This window comes from Elgaria multicarinata, chromosome 22, assembly GCF_023053635.1.
Source record: "Elgaria multicarinata webbii isolate HBS135686 ecotype San Diego chromosome 22, rElgMul1.1.pri, whole genome shotgun sequence".
Classification (NCBI taxonomy): domain Eukaryota; kingdom Metazoa; phylum Chordata; class Lepidosauria; order Squamata; family Anguidae; genus Elgaria; species Elgaria multicarinata.
The window spans coordinates 10,301,352-10,320,429 of NC_086192.1; the positions used below are offsets into that span (position 1 = coordinate 10,301,352).

The 19,078-nt window shown below is 46.7% G+C and overlaps 1 protein-coding gene across 3 annotated transcripts in view; it reads right to left on the reverse strand.

Moving 5' to 3' along the window:
• The window catches only part of VMP1 (vacuole membrane protein 1), a 119,227-nt gene that overhangs the window by 61,516 nt on the left and 38,633 nt on the right, over window positions 1-19,078 (reverse strand). For all 3 annotated transcript variants that reach the window (XM_063146485.1, XM_063146486.1, XM_063146484.1), the window contains exons 6-7: window positions 14,204-14,371; window positions 3,296-3,424 (exon numbers count right to left, since the gene is read on the reverse strand). In XM_063146485.1, the coding sequence (XP_063002555.1) occupies window positions 3,296-3,424; window positions 14,204-14,371 (297 nt within the window). The remainder of the gene's footprint in view (window positions 1-3,295; window positions 3,425-14,203; window positions 14,372-19,078) is intronic.

Below are 19,078 nucleotides of genomic sequence, written 5' to 3' on the forward strand. Positions count from 1 at the left end.
AAGAGAAAACTCCACTTGGACAAGGTGGAAAAAGGAACAGGCTCCCACAAAAGCTTGGAGGGATTGGTCCGCGATGGCCACATGCGCCGGACTTCACTGCCGTTTAACTCATTGCAAAACACGGTCCATCCCATCCCGCTCTCCTGGGCAGGAAGTTGTTCCGCTTGAAAACCGTGATGCAATGTCAACCCCAAAGAGGTACAAGTTTAAGTTGGATACTATACACACACACACACACACAGAGAGAGATATACATATACACTCACTCACTCTCATGTACACATACACCCTGCACCCCCCCCCCCTCTGGAGTCCACGTTGACAAATTCTCTAACAAGTCTTGTGGTTATAGGGAAGCTGGTTTCATTCTGAGTCATCCCTGTTCAAACAATTTACTGGAAATGGGGAGGAGGGGGAATTTTCAGAGAAATCATGTGATGGCCAGACAAACCACAACCAGCAAAAGGTTCAGAAGAGTCAAAGAAAGAAGAAGAAGAAGGAGGAGGAGGAGGAGGAGGAGGAGGAGGAGGAGGAGGAGGTGGAAAAGACCCGGAACTGCCCCCAACCCCGGGTCTTGGTAGCGACTGCCACTTGATCGTTCCCTTTGTTTAATTTTCCCAAGCTTTCGGCTGCCTTGACCCCTTGGATCCCTCGAAAGGAAGAGCCGGGAGGGAACTGAGTAAACAAAACAGCAGGCCGCCGATAGTAACACGGGGCAACTGCCCAATATTTTTTATTTATTTTTGGGCCGGCGAGGCGGACGGCACGCGAGCCGAGCTGGAATGCTGAAAGTGTCCGGCGTGAGCCCTGAAGAGGACGAGACGCTTTAGGGCGGCTCCTCCTGCTACGCTTTGCTGCCTCCAGGCAATCCCTGCTAGCTTTTGATTTTATTTTTTTAACCAGGGGCATTATCTGCAAAGGCTTCTTCAAATGAATGAATGATTTAACGCATGTGACTGGCTGCCTGCCTGCTTGAGAGACCTGTAGAAGCGCAGCCGGAGGCCAATGTTCCTTGGAGGCGGCAAAGCAGCCACCTTAGTGCAGGGATGGGCAACGTGTGGTTCTTCAGGTGCCTTTGGCCTTCAGCTCCCATCATCCCTCACCCTGCTGGCCAGGGCTGATGGGAATTGTAGGCCACCTGCTTCTGGAGGGGCACAAATCGCCCACTCCTGCCTAGAGCGGCGTTGTGAGACAGAAAAGATTTGGGGTGAGATCCAGCAAAAGTCCTACTCAGAGAAGATTTATTGAAACACATGGGACTTAAGTTAAGACATGATTAGCTTGAGTCCCATTCATTTCAGTGGGTCTAGTCTAAGAACATAAGAAGAGCCCTGCTGGATCGGACCAAGGGTCCATGTAGTCCAACACTCACACAGTGGCCCACCAGCCATTGTCCAGGGATGAACAAGCAGGACACGGTGCAACAGCACCCTCCCGCCCATGTTCCTCAGCAACTGGTGTATATAGGTTTACTGCCTCTGATACTGGAGGTTTTACTTAGACATCAGGACTAGTAGCCATTGATGGCCTTCTCCTCCAGGAATTTATCCAAGCCTCTTTTAAAGCCATCCAAATGGGTGGCCGTCACCACATCTTGTAGGACTTCTGTTGGGTGTTATCTCTGGAGCTCACAGGACGCAAATCCGCATAGCATTTGCACATGTTCATCGATGTGCAGATTTAGAAATAAATCACAAGGTTTAATTTAAATTTCACAGGAGGCGAAGCCGGCCGCGCGATCCAAATCATCTCAAATAAACGCTGTCATTGATATGTACCCACCCCTGATCGTCTCAAATCAGTAGTTTCTGTTCACCTTTTCCTAAGCGCTTTGCAGGGTGGGGGGAGAGATTTGGGAGGAGGTGTTGCAGCTTGTGCCGCAACACCTCCTCACCGCCCCCAGCTGTAAACCCTTGTTGAAAGTTGCCCTTGGTACAGCAATTAAGCTAGGGGTTAAACCCTTCCATTGGCAGTAAAGGATCCTCAGAATTCTGGGAAACAGGTCACTCTCCCCAGCCCCACCTACAGCTGCTGTCCCATGATGCCTTGTTCCTATCCCACTTCCTTCCTCTGCACTGCCGCTAGTCCTACAAGGAAACTTCTAGAAATGGGAGGTGGGGATGAAATGTTCACATTTTGCAGTGACTTGAGTAAAAACGGCATTGGCCTAATGGAAGAAAAGATTGGTCTTGCAAACACTGAATCTCGGGCAAGGAATCTAAACCGTACACTTCTAAAGCCTTGCAGAACCTACTTTGGTTTTTTGCTAGAACCCTGAAGGAGAGCAGCCGGAGCCAGGTGCGAAACAGCGATCCGGGCGGATGGACGTAGAACAGCGGAAGAAGGTGCCTCTGAGCTTACGCTCAGGCCAGGAATTTGTTTCCAGTCCCGGAACTAGAGCTCACATGCAGATTCTTTCACACACAAATCGACCCTCCTCAAACCCCCCCCCCCAAAATCTATCTGGATTTCAGAGGCTGAATTTGGGAGGCGGTGGAGAGAAGGAAGGTTTGCTATTGGTAAATCACTGGGAGTCAGAAAACCCTTTCCGATCAGCTGCGAATCGCCCAGAGTTCTCCCAACAGATTTAGATCCCTGCCCTGATCCAGACGAGGGAATTAAATTACCTCCCCGCTCACCGCTTTAATCACCATCGCTTCCATTCCCAACCACTTTGTGCCATAGCTCCTTTTCCTAACTTCAGGGTTTTTCTTAGGTTGTAAGACTGTGTGCATGGCAGTAAAGTACTCCGTTTTTAATAGTAGCAGTAATGTTAGTATTAGTAACAGTAATCGTGGTAATGTTAGTAGTAGTAGTAGTACTAGCAATAATAATCTTAATTATCATCAGCATAATAATAGTAACAATAGTAACATTAGTAATCAGAGTTGTAGTAATACTACTACTACTAGCAATCAGCATCATTATTTATTTGTAACATTCATATACTGCTGAATATAATAAAATCTCTCAGCGGTTCATAATCATAGTAACAATAGTAACAGTAGTTGTAGTAATAGTAGTATTAATAGGAATACTACTAGCAATAACAATAATATTAATAGTATTAAAGTAATTAAAACAATAGTATTAATGCTAGTAGTAATAGTAACTAGCAGCAGCAATACTAGTAGTAATGCCAGTAGTAATACTACTGCGACTAGCAACAAAATTAATAACAACAGTAACTATAGTAATGGTACTAATAAGTAATATCTGCCCTATCCGAATTCTAACAGGCTGATCTCCAGCGGGCAAGCACACACTACCAGCTGTAATATTGGGGTGCCCTTACCTGTGCGGTCTCTGCATGTTCCAGCATCTCCTCAAATTCCTGATACTCCTCGTCAGGCTCTGCTCCGGAGAGACGGGCGGCTCTGGCCATGAAGTACGGAGGCAGCTCCCCAATGGCTGTACCAGCACCCTGGATGAGGAGGAGAAAAACACAACCACAAAGAAAAAGAAAATCAGCATTTTTCAGACACGCACCTCCCCACCCTTAGGAATCTTGCTTTTTTCCTTAGTAAATGCTCTGGATCACTTAAAAAAACAAAACAAGAAAACCCCAACAACTTGTTTCACTATCTTCTCCAATCAGCAGGATGTGCTAAAACGACCAAACTGTATCACCGCTTGATTTCCATGAGAAAATTAAGCGTAAGTTGGAGACTGCAATCCTAAACACGCTTCCAAGGCAGAAAGTCCCAGTGAAATGAAAAAAATAGGCGTACTTAGGATCGCACTGCCCCGAATTCAATAGAATTAGAAATGTGCCGCTTTGATAGGATCGTGCCGAGACTTTTAATCATTCTATTTTTAATTTAGTGCAAAGGTTTGTAATGTAGGTAACAGCCCAGATCTTTGAAAGCAGATCATAGAATCATAGAATAGCAGAGTTGGAAGGGGCCTACAAGGCCATCAAGACCAACCCCCTGCTCAATGCAGGAATCCACCCTAAAGCATCCCTGACAGAGGGTTGTCCAGCTGCCTCTTGAATGCCTCTAGTGTGGGAGAGCCCACAACCTCCCTAGGTCATGGGTTCCACTGTCGTACTGCTCTAACAGTCAGGAAGCTTTTCCTGATAATAGAATCCTAGAATAGTAGAGTTGGAAGGGGCCTCTAAGGCCAACCCTGTGCTCAATGCAGGAGTCCACCCTAAAGCATACCTGACAGATGGTTATCCAGCTGTTTATCCAGCTGCTTCTTGACGGCCCCTAGTGTGGGAGAGCCCACCACCTCCCTAGGTAACATGTATTTATCATATTTACTCCCTGCCCTCTCTCTACCGAACTTGGTGTGGACAATGGAGCGATTAGCCCATTTTATTCCTACAATGAGCCTATAAATTAAGATGGAAGGTGGCACCTTGCACAACGCTACCCAAAAAACCTTCGCTGGATCTTCCTATGAAGGCATGCTGCATCTCCAACAAAGCTTACTGAGAGATAGACTAATTTCCCCTGAACGTAAAGGTTGCAATTAGCTATCAAGGGCTGATAACCACAGATAGATCCATCTTCTATGTATTTGTCTAATGGCCTTTAAAAACGATCTTCGCGATCTAAAGGAAGGGGGCATACGGGAACAGAAGGGTTAAGTCTTCCCTCCTTGTACATCAGCACTCCCCATGAGTGTGTACGTGGGGTGGTGGGGTGTGAATTAATAACTGTGTGTATGAACAGGGGAAGTCTGTGTGTGTGTGTAACAGAAATAACAGAATACAATTTAATAGAAACAAGTGCAAAGTTCTTCATGTATTAAAAAGAAATCAAATGCAGAGGTATAAGATGGGGCGGGGGGATACCTTTCTTGACAATGGAATATGTGAAAAAATGATCCTGGAGCTGTAGTTGGTCATAAGCTGAATATGAGCCAGCAGTGTGATATGGCAGCAAAAAAGCCAAATGCAATTTGAGGTTGCATCAATAGAATTTGTGGTTTCAAAATCTCGGGAAGGACACTCTACTCCGCACTGGTCAGAAGACACTTTGAATACTGTGTGCAATTCTAGACACCACACTTTGAGAAGGGTTTGGCTAAATTGAAAGAGTTCTGAGAAGGGCAACAAAGACAATCAGGGGTCTAGAAAGTAAGTTCTACTGGATATTTTGAGCCTTGAGAAGAGAAAAACATGGAGGGGATATGACAGCACTTTTAAAACACCTTAAGGGTTTTCAAACAGAATGAGGGCAGCAACCTGTCCTCTATCATCAGACAACGCAGGATATGAAATAATGGGCTTTTAAGTTACAAGGCGGCAGATTTCGGTCGAACATCAGGAAAAACTTCCTAAAAGTCCGAGCAGTCCAACAACGGAACCCACTGCCAAGGGAGGTGGTGGGCTCTCTGTCGTTGGAGGTATCCAAGCAGAGACTGGGCAGCCATCTGTCAGGGATGCTTTAAACTGGATTCCTGGAGTGAGCAGGGGTTGGACTTAATGGCCTAAATGACCTTTTCCACGTTTAGGATTCTATGATATTATACATGTAGGCATCTAAGGAGGATGCGGTCTCTGGCCATATTCACTGCCAACCTGAGGCATGTGGTCCCCAGCCGTCCGCGGGTGCATGTGACCCTCCAAGGCAAAAAGTCTGTTCACCCCTGTTCTGCATCAGCGTTCCCCTTCCTCCTGCAAAACACACCCTACGTGAAATTTAAGCACTTGAGTTTAAGCGAGGCAATCTGAAAGACCGTATTCTCCCTTTTGAGGCCACCCATGCTTTAAGATCTTCAGCACATCCCTTTCTCTCAGGCACGCCTCATGGGTACACAAGAGAGGGCCTTCTCAGGGGCGGCTCCAAGGCTCTGGAACTCCCTTCCCAGGGAAGCTAGACTGCCTCGCTCGTTACACTTTCGGAGGCAGGCAAAACCATTTTCCGTTCCGGCAGGCCTTTGGGAATACTCTGGACCTGTGTTGATGCATTGGATTTTCAAACTGTGATTTGCTTTTTACTTTTTTAAAAAAACGTTTTTAATATTCCAGGGGTTTAATTCTATTTTAACTTTTGTAAATTTATATTTATATGTTTTAATTGTGTATGTTTTAATCTTGTGAACCGCCTTGAGTCCCAGTATTGGGGAAAAGGCGGAATAATAATAATAATAATAATAATGATGTCCCAGCATGTGCTCTATCAATGGACAGATCAGAGAAGTCGGGAGCAGTGAGAAATCACCACAGCTAAGCCCAGGCTGTGTTCCTGCCGCAAGGGAGACGCGGAGGGTTGTTCCCTCAGGACAAAAAACACACAACCCGATTCCCTAAAGTCGTTTCATCCAGGCGGGCGAAAGCACACCTCTTGGGGCGTTCACACCCAGAGAGTGACCCACACTGGCCATCTGGTTCATCGAAGGTTAACGGAATAGGAAGTTTGGATCGGATTCAAGCGGAGACTTAAAAATGCAGGAAAGGTACAGAAGACAATAATTGGGACAGCTGGCGAGAGGAGGGCCGGCCGCCGGCAGATGTCTTTGCTCGGAGCCGCTGCCGAGTGACAAATTGCTTTTATGGAGCCCTCTTTTCAAGCAACTCTATCACTGTTTGGTTTCCTTTGTTCGCCGGCCGCAGGCAGCTGCCAGGAAGAATTGCAGCTGCCTTGCGGACTCCAGCAAAATCATCAGGTCGGCCTTAAAACTTTAAATTTAAATTTAGCTTTTTTAAAAAAAGAAACGCTCAGCTAATTGTCAAAGCCTGCGTCCTGTTAAAGAAAGAAAAACACGTAAACACGTACCACACGCAACACCCCCGCGTAGTTTGCTTTCCCATTATTATCCAGATGTGGGCAAGTCGCTTCGAGGAAGGGGGTCGTGCGTACAGATGTCCCGAATTCAAATCTGCCTCTGGATTCGGCTTGCAAAGTGGGGTTTTGAGTCAGGTGTAGAAGCAAGAGATGACAAGGGACAGTTCTCCGTTCACTAGCTGAGGATTCTGTAGGGTCGCCTTCCTAAAATGGGGGGGGGGGGCTCTGGGTGTTTTGGGACCCACCAACCTGACCATTAGCTAGGACTAATGGGATCTGTTGTCCAAAACATGTCAAGTGTACCAGGTTGGGGCAGGTTGCTCTAAGGTAGTGGTCTTCAACTGGTGGGTCCCGCTCCCAAAGTGGGTCATATTATGGGGCGTGGCAAAGCTCTTGCTGCCATGTTGGGCAACTGTGAAAGTGGGTCCCATTTTACAGGGGGCGAGTCCGAGGTGGGTCTTGGGTCTGGACCAGTTGAAGACCACTGTTCTAAGTTGCCTAACTGTAGTTTCCTATAAAACTTATGCAAACTGTCCAGAGAGCTTCTGCTATGGGGTGGTATAGAAATGTAATAAATCATCATTATCATCATTGGAGAGCAACAATGCCACAGGCTGGATAAGAGTCCAAACTCAGATTGCGAAGAATCTTAAAAGATGAAACACCACAGCTGCGCTTTGAACTTCCCTGATCCATCCTGCAATACAGATCACCACGCCTTTCACTCTTCCACCTCACGGATTATTTTTCACCTGCATGCTGGGGGATGGTGGGACACATTTTCCCAAGACCCCTGGAAGGTACAGAGTTGAGGAAGGCTGCAGAAGGGGTTTATGGAGGGCAGGGAGGAAGCAGGGAAGGACAGGTGGAGACCCATTAAAACATGTCCAAATTAAGGTGTGATGCGACCTGTGCGCGCGCGAATGCTCTAAATTCACGGCCATCCTGTAGCCCAAATCGCTTGTGCACTTAAATCAAACGCCCCCGTTTCAGAATTAAGAGAGTTGCAGTCAGCACGGCAGCTACAGCTGAACACTGGGATCCACATTCAAGACTCCATACGGCCAGCCAGAAAGCAGCAGACACGTCCTGCAGCAGCACTGGGCCCACCAGGCCTGACGCTGCCTGCTGCTACAGCATCTTTTGGGGGCTTATTTTTAAATTATTATTATTATTATTATTATTATTATTTATTTATATAGCACCATCAATGTACATGGTGCTGTACAGAGTAAAACAGTAAATAGCAAAACAGGTAAAATTATGGGGCAGCTGTCTGGGTGTGTACCTGGTGACAGGGAATTATTATTATTATTTCTCATGTTGATGATTACTACTTTATAAATCTGTTACCCCTTTCGACCACAAAAAGATGCTTATTCTCAAGTAAAACTGTACAGCATCAGCATAGCAGTAGCCAACTTCATTTTGTTCCTGTAGTCGTGACGGCGCCATGAATTCAGTGATTTTCAAATGCAAAACTGCACGTGCCCAGAGTATTTCTTTTCCTCCCCGCCCCCTGAATCAGGGCTGCCAAAGAGTTCTGTGTTGTTTCTTTGCTCTGGTGTACCAGGAATGGAGAAGAGGCTGAGAGGCACTGAATGGCAGGGAGAGGAGGAATGCGCTTCACAGCGGAAGCAATCCACACGGCCATGCAAGAAGGCCATCCTGTCCGGGCTCTGAAACTACCAAGTGACATCACTGGTTGCAATTTCTCCATCTAGGGCACTAGGCTGGCTTAGATAACAAAAGAACACAAAGGAGAAAACACACACTCGAACTACCGGCGCCTCTCCCAAAAACAACGCTATCGGTTGAGGCACCTCTTGACAGATACGGCCGCACAACCCACAAGCAAAGGGCAGAGGCACTGCGGAAAGGACCCCCTTAGGGAGGAAGTGGCTCCCGATGACTCAAAGCAAGCCAGCCAAGCTACACACCACTGGAGGTGACCAAACTTAGAAGTGAAACAGAACACCCCGCCACATCCCACCCACCTGTTTTACATGGGAGGAAAAAAAAATTCTACCTAAGTGCCGCGGCCTGCCTCATCTTCCAGAAATGTCAGCTCACAACAAGGCATCGCATTGTATCGTGGGTCCCCCACCCCACCCCAAGGATGGGTGATGGAACGACCCGAGAAAGTGCACTTCTGCGGACAGGCGGAAGCAGCCCCGTACAGAAGGTAACTTCGAATTCCACCCTCAGAGTGAAAAGCAAGGAGTTTCAGAAGGGTTAATGTGTCCAGAGCTGTCGTCTTCCACTTTGTTGCTGATGATTCAAACCAGTGGTAGCTATTTTCTTTTTCCCCTTTGAGCAATTAATTTGGAATAACTTCTCGCATGGATGATGCAAAAGCAAAACATAAAACATGAAAAACAGGGTTGTTCCACTGTTAAAATGCCACTTTGTTTTGGCTTCATGTGGCTAACCGAGTCGGAGTGGGGAGGTGGAATAAAAGGTTGCCCTTGCATGTACTGGGAGTGAACTTTCCCTGAATTGGGAGGAATCACGTGCCGAGGGTTGCAAAACAGCTTAGAATTGCAGGGAGATCATATGATCCCATAAAAGAGATCCCCAAACTCTGTTCTCTGTTCTCTCTCTCTCTCAAAGTTTGAGTAGCTGAGACTACTGGCACTAAATCTGGATGCTGTTTTCACTCTTACACCCTGAAAGGGTGACCTTTAGAGCAATTTACTAGAAAAGTGTTTTTTTAAAAAATGTGTCCCCGCCCCCCAGATGTTTTGGCCTATAACTCCCATAATCCCTCACTCTGCTGGACAGGGCTGATGGGAATTGTAGGCCAACAACTTCTGGAGAGACACAACTTGACCACTCCTGCCTGAAAAGATGCCTAGACACGGAAATGATTTGGGGTAAAATCCACCTTAAGTCCTACTTAGAGTAGACTTAATGAAATGAATGGGACTTGAGTCCCACTGGCTATGCTGGGTAGACTGATGGGAGTTGTAGGTCAAAATAACTGGAGGGCCACACACTGCCCATCCCTGCTTTAGAGAGTGAGTAACCAACCCCTTCCGTCAGAGGAGCCCACCCATGTGTTTCTGTATGAGTCACTGTTCTGGCTCTTAGAGGAGAGTTCAGCCTCTCTGCATCAGCTGAGATTGGATCGTTCAGTACTTCCCAATGCAGAAAACACAGCAGGCATACTCGGCTTGGGCAGAGGATGATTAGAATGCCAGAGCAAGGACTCGAATAAAGATGCAACGGGCAGCCTCCGCCAAAGCCCCATGTGCCTGCATCAGAAATGACTGGATGATCCAATCTCACCCAATACAAATATACAGCAAAATGTATATTTTGACAAGAAGAAAGCAGGACCAGAGCAAGGAATCATGCAGAGACACAGCATGGCAGCCTCCCCCTTGTGCTCACAGCCACCTTTAAATATTTGACTAATTTGTTCCTCAGGGCACACCAGAAGTTCTCTTGCAACACAGTCTGGGAATTACTGATCCAATTATTTATTTATTTATTTATTAAGGCAACCTGCTGGAAGACAACTTAATTTTTCTTCCTTTTCCCTCCCCATTCCTTTTTCCTTCTGTGTCATGTCCTTTCAGATTGCAAGCCTACAGGGTCTTGCTGATTTTGCAACTCACTCCAGGAGCCTTTTTTTGGCTTAGGAACAGGACAAAGATACTACAAATAAATACATTATCTTATATAAGAATACAGTAGTGTAAGGCTTATGACCCAAGATCTACCGGACCAATTTTGCTCATTTTTGTGTTGAACCGGAGCTTGAGCAGTGGAGATGTGCAGAACATTTTGAAAGCTCTAAAAAAAAACCAAGTTTGAGTTTTAATAGCAATTAATTTCTTCTGGGCCAAAAACGGGCAGGGCAGGGCAGTCCCTCCACCAGGGGAGGTGACGGATAGCCCTGCTCAGCCAATCAGGGCGGCGCGAAGGCAGGCTGGGCACAGCCGCGAAGTTAGGCTGTCACTGCCAGTGGGGAGGGGCAAAGGGGATGAATTCCCGATCCAGCCTTGGAGAATTCTAGCCTTCAAAGCCTTTAATAAAAGCCAGTGACAGCACCAGTCGGGCCTCCAAGGGGAGGGCATTCCACAACTGAGGTGCCACCACTGAGAAGGCCCTCTCCAGTGTCCCACCAGAATGCATGTCTTGCATATTTTACATTACGTTAAAGTATGCTGAAGGAAAAAGGGGGCAGTGTCCAAAACACCAGCCTATTTTAGCTTAAAAGCTCTTACCGACAGTAACGAAGTGGTAAGAGACTGGAGGAAAAATTGTACAAACGCCAAGAAATCACCAAACCATCTGGAACCAGGGGAAAATGGCCTGAGAAAGGAGGCGTGGACGTCCAGGAAATTCCAGAGTGCCGTATTTTGCTCCCAGGCCCGAAGCCCTGTACCCCTGACATGTGGATATTGGCTGTATGAATCCAGACCAATGTAAGAGGAGAGGGATTTCGCAGGAGCCTTTCCTGATCCATTCACAGTCCGATTCCTTCTTAAAAACTTAATCCATTCACAGTCTGATTCCTTCTTAAAAAAAACTTAATTTGCAACATGCTCCCAGCAAGTGGGTACAATCCTGCACAGCAAGAAGACAGCAATGCAAGCCAGAGCACTGTGTGCGTATACACACACACACACACACAGTTTGTCCAGTCCTAGGTCCAATTAGGGCAAAGGGGGGAAAAACATGCAGAAATCCATCTGCCAGCATTGCTGAGCTTACAGGAAATTAGCAAGAAGCGTTTGTGCGCTCATGTAAACATGGCCAAGAAAGAAACATGTTGGGACATCAGATAACGGAGAATCCCCCCACACCCCATGGGACGGACCAGTCATCCAATACCCTCCACTCCAGCGGCGGCTTTTTCTTGTGAGCGCTCTCCGCCCCCTCTGAGGCGGACGCTCCCGGAACATCGAGAGCGCAAAAGTCGCTACTGAAGTTACGCCTGTTTCGGCAGCCAGCTAATTCATCTCTCAACTGCAGTTAAGCAAGAGCCAGAGGTAACATCTGCGCTGGCTCCCTGTGAAGTTCACAATTTTTTAAGTGGACAGAACACAGGCCTGTGTTGGTGTCGGCTCAGATCCAAGAAACACACACACACACACACACAAAACGGAGTTGTCCACTCATCACTGAAAAATTTAAGCCAATCTATGAGATCAGCATAGGTTTGCCTAGGGAATCAAACCAAAAATCTTCCTTGGTGCTTTTTGACGTCTGCTTTTCTCAGCAAGCGCCATGTTCGAGGAGTTATCTAGTCTTGTGTGTGCTTGTGAAGGAGGAAGGCGTCTTCTAAGAACGTCGCCTGCTGATGCTTCTGTAAGCACTTGTATAATTTTATTATGTTTCTATCCTGCCTTTTCTCCGTTGGCACGGAACCCAAGGTAGCTCACGTGGTCTCCCTCCTCCTCTCCATGTCATCCTCGTAACAACAACCCTGTGAGGTAGGTTAGGAGGAGAGTCAGGGACTGGCCCAAAGACACCCAGCGAGCTTCCATGGCCAAGCGGGACTAGAACTCGGGTCTCCTGAGACCCAGTCCAACACTACATAAGGCTCCACAGCTGGAGAATGAGACTTTTAGGATATAGGATAGCAATCCCCATCCCAGACACACTGGCTCTCCAAAATAAAATAAAATACTGAAATCTATATATTTAAATGGATGTCTTTAATCTATGTATTCAACCAATACCAGACATGCTTGGGCAGCTCTCAGGGCCCTAGATGGCCCTTTAATTTTTTTTATCCTCTGAGCAACGCCAGGTGGCTGAGTCTAGTGGCCATTTTAATTCCTCAACAAAGCCCCTCATATATTAGGGTGACCATATGAAAAGGAGGACAGGGCTCCTGTATCTTTAACAGTTGCATAGAAAAGGGAATTTCAGCAGGTGTCATTTGTATGCATGTCGCACATTGTGAAATTTCCTCTTCATCACAACAGTTAAAGCTGCAGGAGCTATACTGCAGCTATACTAGAGTGACCGGATTTAAAAGAGGGCAGGGCACCTGCAGCTTTAACTGTTGCATGAAGAGGAAATTTCCCCAGGTTCTCCATATATACAAATGACACCTGCTGAAATTCCATTTTCAATACAACTGTTAAAGATACAGGAGCCCTGTCCTCCTTTTCATCTGGTCACCATATCATATATAGCATTGCTCTGGGGCACAGGGGGAAATTAAAACAGTGGCCCCCAGTCACTCATCTCAGTGGCCAGGGAATCAATTACCACTGCTATCAACAGGTGAGGGGGCTTGACAGAGTCCCCTGTAGCCTGGGATCCCTTCAAACCTGCAGTTGGACCCTTGTTATTACTGCTCTTGGTTTAGGTATTTTATATTTGGATGTCGCTTTCCTCTGCTGATATTTTCTTGGCTGCCGCCGTAACGTTTTTTAAGATGTGTTGGTATACCTCTGCGAGTTAATGTTATGAATTAATGATTTTCAACGTGTTATTATAGATTGCTTTTAATATGCCCTGAGCCGCCTTGAAAGGGCAGGGAGTTGCTGAAAGGCATCCTATAAACAAATAAATAAATGTATGTATTTATTTTATTTATTTACGGTACTTATATACCGTTCCCCATTCAGAATTTCGGAGTGGTGGACAAAATAAAATAGAATAAAAGCAGAATAAAAACACATTCAAAGTACATTTTAAAAGAAAGAACGTGCAAAATAAACCACGGCTGGTCGCTAAGGGAAGCCTTATTGGAACAACAATGTTTTTAGGAGGCGCCAGAAGGAATACAAAGTTGCCGCCTGCCTGACCTCCAGAGGCAGGGAATTCCATGAATCGGGAAATATTTTTTGGTACTTAATTCATTCTAAATCAGAACTATGTTCATTTGGCAGAATGGGAGCCAGCTACGTAAGTTACATTCTCAGCTGAAAGGGTGACTTTTTCCTCCTCTTCCCTCCCTAATCCTTTTTCCTTGTGTGATCTGTTTTTTAGGTTGGACACCTGTGGTCAAGTATTGCCTTTTATTGATTATTTGTAAGCCATTCTGGGAGGCTTTTTGGCTGAGGAGTGTGATTTTAGTCACTTCACAGTGTTTCTGGACGGATTCATCTACCCAATTAGCTGATTAGAAGTTTGGGTTTTAGTAATAAGTGATTGCTATTATACCTTCTGTGCAGTTTTGCACACTCACATATTCTTGTTTGGAAACTCAAATGCTATTATCCCCCACTCCCCTTCACATTCCAATTCAGGCGTGAAAATTCCACAAAGCCATTTTCCTAGTCACCTATGGTGAGTCAGTCCCACCCCGCAAGGGACCAAGCAAAAAAATTGGAATTTCTTTTATTTCCAGTCATGTTTGTGCCCTAAAACGTTTAAACTCAGGTATTGGTGGGCTAAATGCATAAGGACTAGTAACTTATGATTGTCTTTGTAAGGCTGCTCTATCTTATAAACCTTAGTTAATTAATAAATGAGGTCCATTGGTTTCTTACCCACATGCAGGCCTCCAGCCTGACTTTTGAGATGATGGTCCATAAAGAAATTGATCCTTCGACCCCCTCTACGTCAGGGCAAATAATCTGGTCAGGATAGGGCGGTTCAGGGAAATCCACGGAGTTACATTCGTAAGCAGCAAGCGTCACGGATGCTATGTGTGGGCCCTGTGGAGGGAGAAGAAGGGTAGACGGAATATAAAGAATTGCAATGAACAACTTCAATCCACAGATTACGATGACTCAACAAACAGCTACTAATATAATGCTTGCGGACCTATTTTGTAAGAGTGCTTGAAGCTAGCAGTAGCTACATTTCGATTCTCTAAAATATGTTGCCAAGGGATGGATGAACTCGTCGCCGGGCGCTTGCTGAAGCACCACTGGCTGCCCATCCCTACTCATTGTGCTACATGAGTCACTGGACGGCCCAGCAAGTGCTGTGGGGCTTCCCGTCTCCCTACTGAGCTGCCATTTTGTGTAAAAATGGCAGCTCATTGTTCTGAGTAGCAGCTGTAAAACCACCAATTATGCAAGTTTAGAGATGTGAATGAATGGACCATTAGTTGTCGGCAACATGGCACATTTGCCAGGCACCTCTCCACCGGGCCTGGGTCCAGCTCCAGCTGAGAGCCCCCTCCCTCCTGCTACCAACTGTCTCTGGAGAGGCCACCAGTGAGGGAGGAAGCAGCAGCCAGGCACCTCTCCACCGGGCCTGGGTCCAGCTCCAGCTGAGAGCCCCTTCCCTCCTGCTACCAACTGTCTCTGGAGAGGCCACCAGTGAGGGAGGAAGCAGCAGCCAGGCACCTCTCCACCGGGCCTGGGTCCAGCTCCAGCTGAGAGCCCCCTCCCTCCTGCTACCAACTATCTCTGGAGAGGCCACCAGTGAGGGAGGAAGCAGCAGCCAGGCACCTCTCCATCGGGCCTGGGTCCAGCTCCAGCTGAGAGCCCCCTCCCTCCTGCTACCAACTATCTCTGGAGAGGCCACCAGTGAGGGAGGAAGCAGCAGCCAGGCACCTCTCCATCGGGCCTGGGTCCAGCTCCAGCTGAGAGCCCCCTCCCTCCTGCTACCAACTGTCTCTGCAGAGGCCACCAGTGAGGGAGGAAGCAGCAGCCAGGCACCTCTCCATCGGGCCTGGGTCCAGCTCCAGCTGAGAGCCCCCTCCCGCCAACTGTCACCTGTAACTGCTGAACTTTGCAATTAAGATTGTAGTGCCTGAATTTGCTTTCCTTTTCCCCCTCCTCCTCCTCCCTCCCAATCCCCTTTCCTTTTGTGTCGTGCCTTTTAGATTGTAAGCCTGTGGGCAGGGGCTGTCAAGAAATACTTTTGTAAGCCGCCGTGAGAGCCTTTTTTGGCGTTTCCCCAAGCTAAACAGTCCCAGCTGTTGGTAACCTTCCCTCATAGGGGAGATGCTCTAGCCCCTGGATCATTTGAGTTGCCCTTTTCTACACTTTCTCCAAAGTCCTTTTTTTAGGTTTGGTGACTAGAAATGTACATAGTATTCCAAGTGTGGTCGCACCAGAGATTTGGGTAAGGGAAGTTTGACCTTGGCAGGGCTTGAGCATCAGAGAGCCCTGCTTGACAAAGTGTCAATTTCAGTTTCCAAGTATCCCTCCAGGATCCAAAGAACAAGCAGGGGGAAAAACCCTTCAATTTCAAAAGCAGCTTGCCATGTGAGTTGTGCAAGAAGGCTGTGTGTGTGTGTGGAGAGAGAGAGAGAGAGAGAGAGAATAGACATTACTGAGAAACGCAAGCCCTAAGCAAGAGCTGAGTTCTTTGCATCTTATTCTTGATCGTTAAAATTGTTTCGATATATATGTGCTGTCTACTTAGAATCATAGAATAGAAGAGTTGGAAGGGGCCTATAAGGCCATCGAGTCCAACCCCCTGCTCAATGCAGGAATCCACCCTAAAGCATCCCTGACAGATGATTGTCCAGCTGCCTCTTGAAGGCCTCTAGTGTGGGAGAGCCCACAACCTCCCTAGGTAACTGATTCCATTGTCGTACTGCTCTAACAGTCAGGAAGTTTTTCCTGATGTCCAGCTGGAATCTGGCTTCCTATAACTTGAGCCTGTTATTCCATGTCCTGCACTCTGGGATGATCGAGAAGAGATCCTGGCCCTCCCATGTGTGAATGTATGTAAAAGACCTTTATATGATGTACAGTATTGCATTTTTAATTTTATTTACTTATTGCATTTTTATACAGCCCAAGCTCTCTGGGCAGTTTTAAGGTTTTCAGTCTTTGGATTTATATATGTGTGTCTGCGTGCGCTGTCTGTTTATATGCTTTTATGCAAACGGCTTTTATATTATGTTCAATATTGCATTTTTAAGTTTTTAACCTTAGCAAGCCTTTTACCAGCTTCATGTGGTTCACCAGCTACAGCCTCTCCTGGGCATGGATAGCTTGGCCAGGCATTAGTAACCTCAAGGCTAGATTACTGCAATGCACTCTATGTGGGGCGGCCCTTAAAGGTTCTCTGGAAACTGGAGCTGGTGCAGAACGCAGCAGCTTGGCTGTTGTAGGAAGCTGCCATTTTTAAGCATGCAACTCCTTTGCTGAGTGAACTGCACTGGCTGCCTATTTGCTACCGGGCCAGGTTAAAGTTCTAGTATTAGTGTTCAAAGCCCAAAACAACTTGGGACTAGGATACCTGAGGAGTGCCTTCTCCCTCACCAACCTGCCCAGCAACCAAGGTCATCTGAGGACATGTTCCTGGTGCTTCCATATTAGCCTACAGTCCGACTGGAGTCCACCAGGAGAAGAGCCTTCAGTGTGGTGGCCCCCTTCCTATGGAATTCCCTGCCTCTGGAGGTCAGCCAGGCGCCAACCTTGTATTGCTTCCAGCGCCTTCTGAAAACGTAGTTTCAGGAAGCTTTCCCCGAATGACTGGCCGTGGTTCTATCAGAACTTTGCTCTTTTAAAAATGTATTTTTAATATGTTTTTATTCTTTCATTCTATTTCTTGTCCATGCTTTGATTTCTTTGGATGGGGACTGGTATATAACTATTGTAAGTAAATAAAAATAATAAATAAACCGCCCGGAGAGCTTTGGCTGTTGACGGCGATATAGAGATTTAGTAAACGACACGAAAAAACAAACAAACTCCCAGCCACCGTGCAGAAGGAAGACATCTTATCTCCTTCCATTAATTACAGGGCAGGATTTGGTCATCATCTCTAGAGAACATGTTTATACAGTGGTCTCCCCCCCACACACACCTTGAATGACTCATGGGCTGTTCCGGTAGCAAGGGGTCATGATAAGCTGCTGACGCTACCTCCCTTGCTACAGAGAAAGGATTGGAGGATCAAGGAGGAGGGATGAAGAAAGAAAGAAAGAGAAAGGCTAATGACTCACATTTCCAGCCCTACCTTAATGAGCCTCTCCAAGCGCCTTGGCCATTATTATTTATTTATTTATTTATTTATTTATTTATTTATTTATATAGCACCATCAATGTACATGGTGCTGTACAGAGTAAAACAATAAAATAGCAAGACCCTGCCGCGTAGGCTTACATTCTAATAAAATCATAATAAAACAATCAGAAGGGGAAGAGAAGGCACCAAACAGGCACAGGGGAGAGTAAAACTAACAGTATAAAAGTCAGAGCAAAATCAAGTTTTAAAAGCTTTAGGAAAAAGAAAAGTTTTTAGCTGAGCTTTAAAAGCTGCGGTTGAACTTGTAGTTCTCAAATGTTCTGGAAGAGCGTTCCAGGCGTAAGGGGCAGCGGAAGAAAATGGACGAAGCCGAGCAAGGGAAGGCGAGAAACATGGCATCAGAGGAGCGAAGAGCACGAGCGGGGCAATAGTGTGAGATGAGAGAGGAAAGATAGGAAGGAGCTAGACAGTGAAAAGCTTTGTAGGTTAACAAGAGAAGTTTATATTGGATTCTGAGGTGAACTGGAAGCCAATGAAGAGATTTCAGAAGTGGAGTAACTACCAACTGACCCAAAGCTGTACTCCAGACTTTGGAGTTGGAAAGCTGGCTAGCCGCTTGCCACTGAGCAACGCTGCTACGGTGAGCAGAGCGCATGGGACGGTCAAGGGCGGTTACACTATACGGAAGTGGTCGTTTGCGTCAAAAGTATCAACGACGCGGCACGACTGAATCATCACTGATGCAGCAGCTGCAGAGGTGGCTCTTAGGAAGGCCTTCATAAGGAAGGGAGATAGGTCTCTGCCCCGAGGAACCTACAACCGAAATTCAGATGGGGAAAGGGAAGCACAGCTGACTTTCAGGTCAGTTCCCTTGCGGAATGGAAGGCAGAAGCTGCACGGGAGAGGTGGGTTTTGAGCTAGAGTTTGAAGGAAGAGAGAGAGAAGGAAAAAGAAAGGTCACGCTACATTCAGGGAGGCATAAGAGGCAGCAAAGGAGAAAGAGCAGAGACTTAAGGGAGCAGGAATCCATTGGGGTGGTACATTACAGCAAAGATGCCCATACACAGCCTTCTCCAACCTGATGCGCTCCAGATGTGTTGGGCTTCAACTCGCGTAGGAGGCACCAGGCTGGGAAAGCCGCTATAAATACATGAGTATTTAAGCAGGGGTGGTGAACTGCTTTCGGCCCATGTTGAATTAATTTTCTCGAGGGCCGCATTTCAGCATTGGCCAGAGCCAAATGCAAAATGGAGCAGAGGGCGAAATATATATATTTTTAATTTAAAACATTTCTTGGTCGCCTTTCAGGGCAGAAGCCCTCCCATATACGAGCATATTTCAGCATTCGGTAGCTAAATCTTTAGTGAGGCATTACAACCTCTCAGAATGGGGCGGAGGGGGAGATGCAAAACCTGGGAATATGCAAATGATCAGCCTCCAAGGGAAAAGGGGGCGGGGCTATCTGAGCAGGCTCAGAGGGCTAA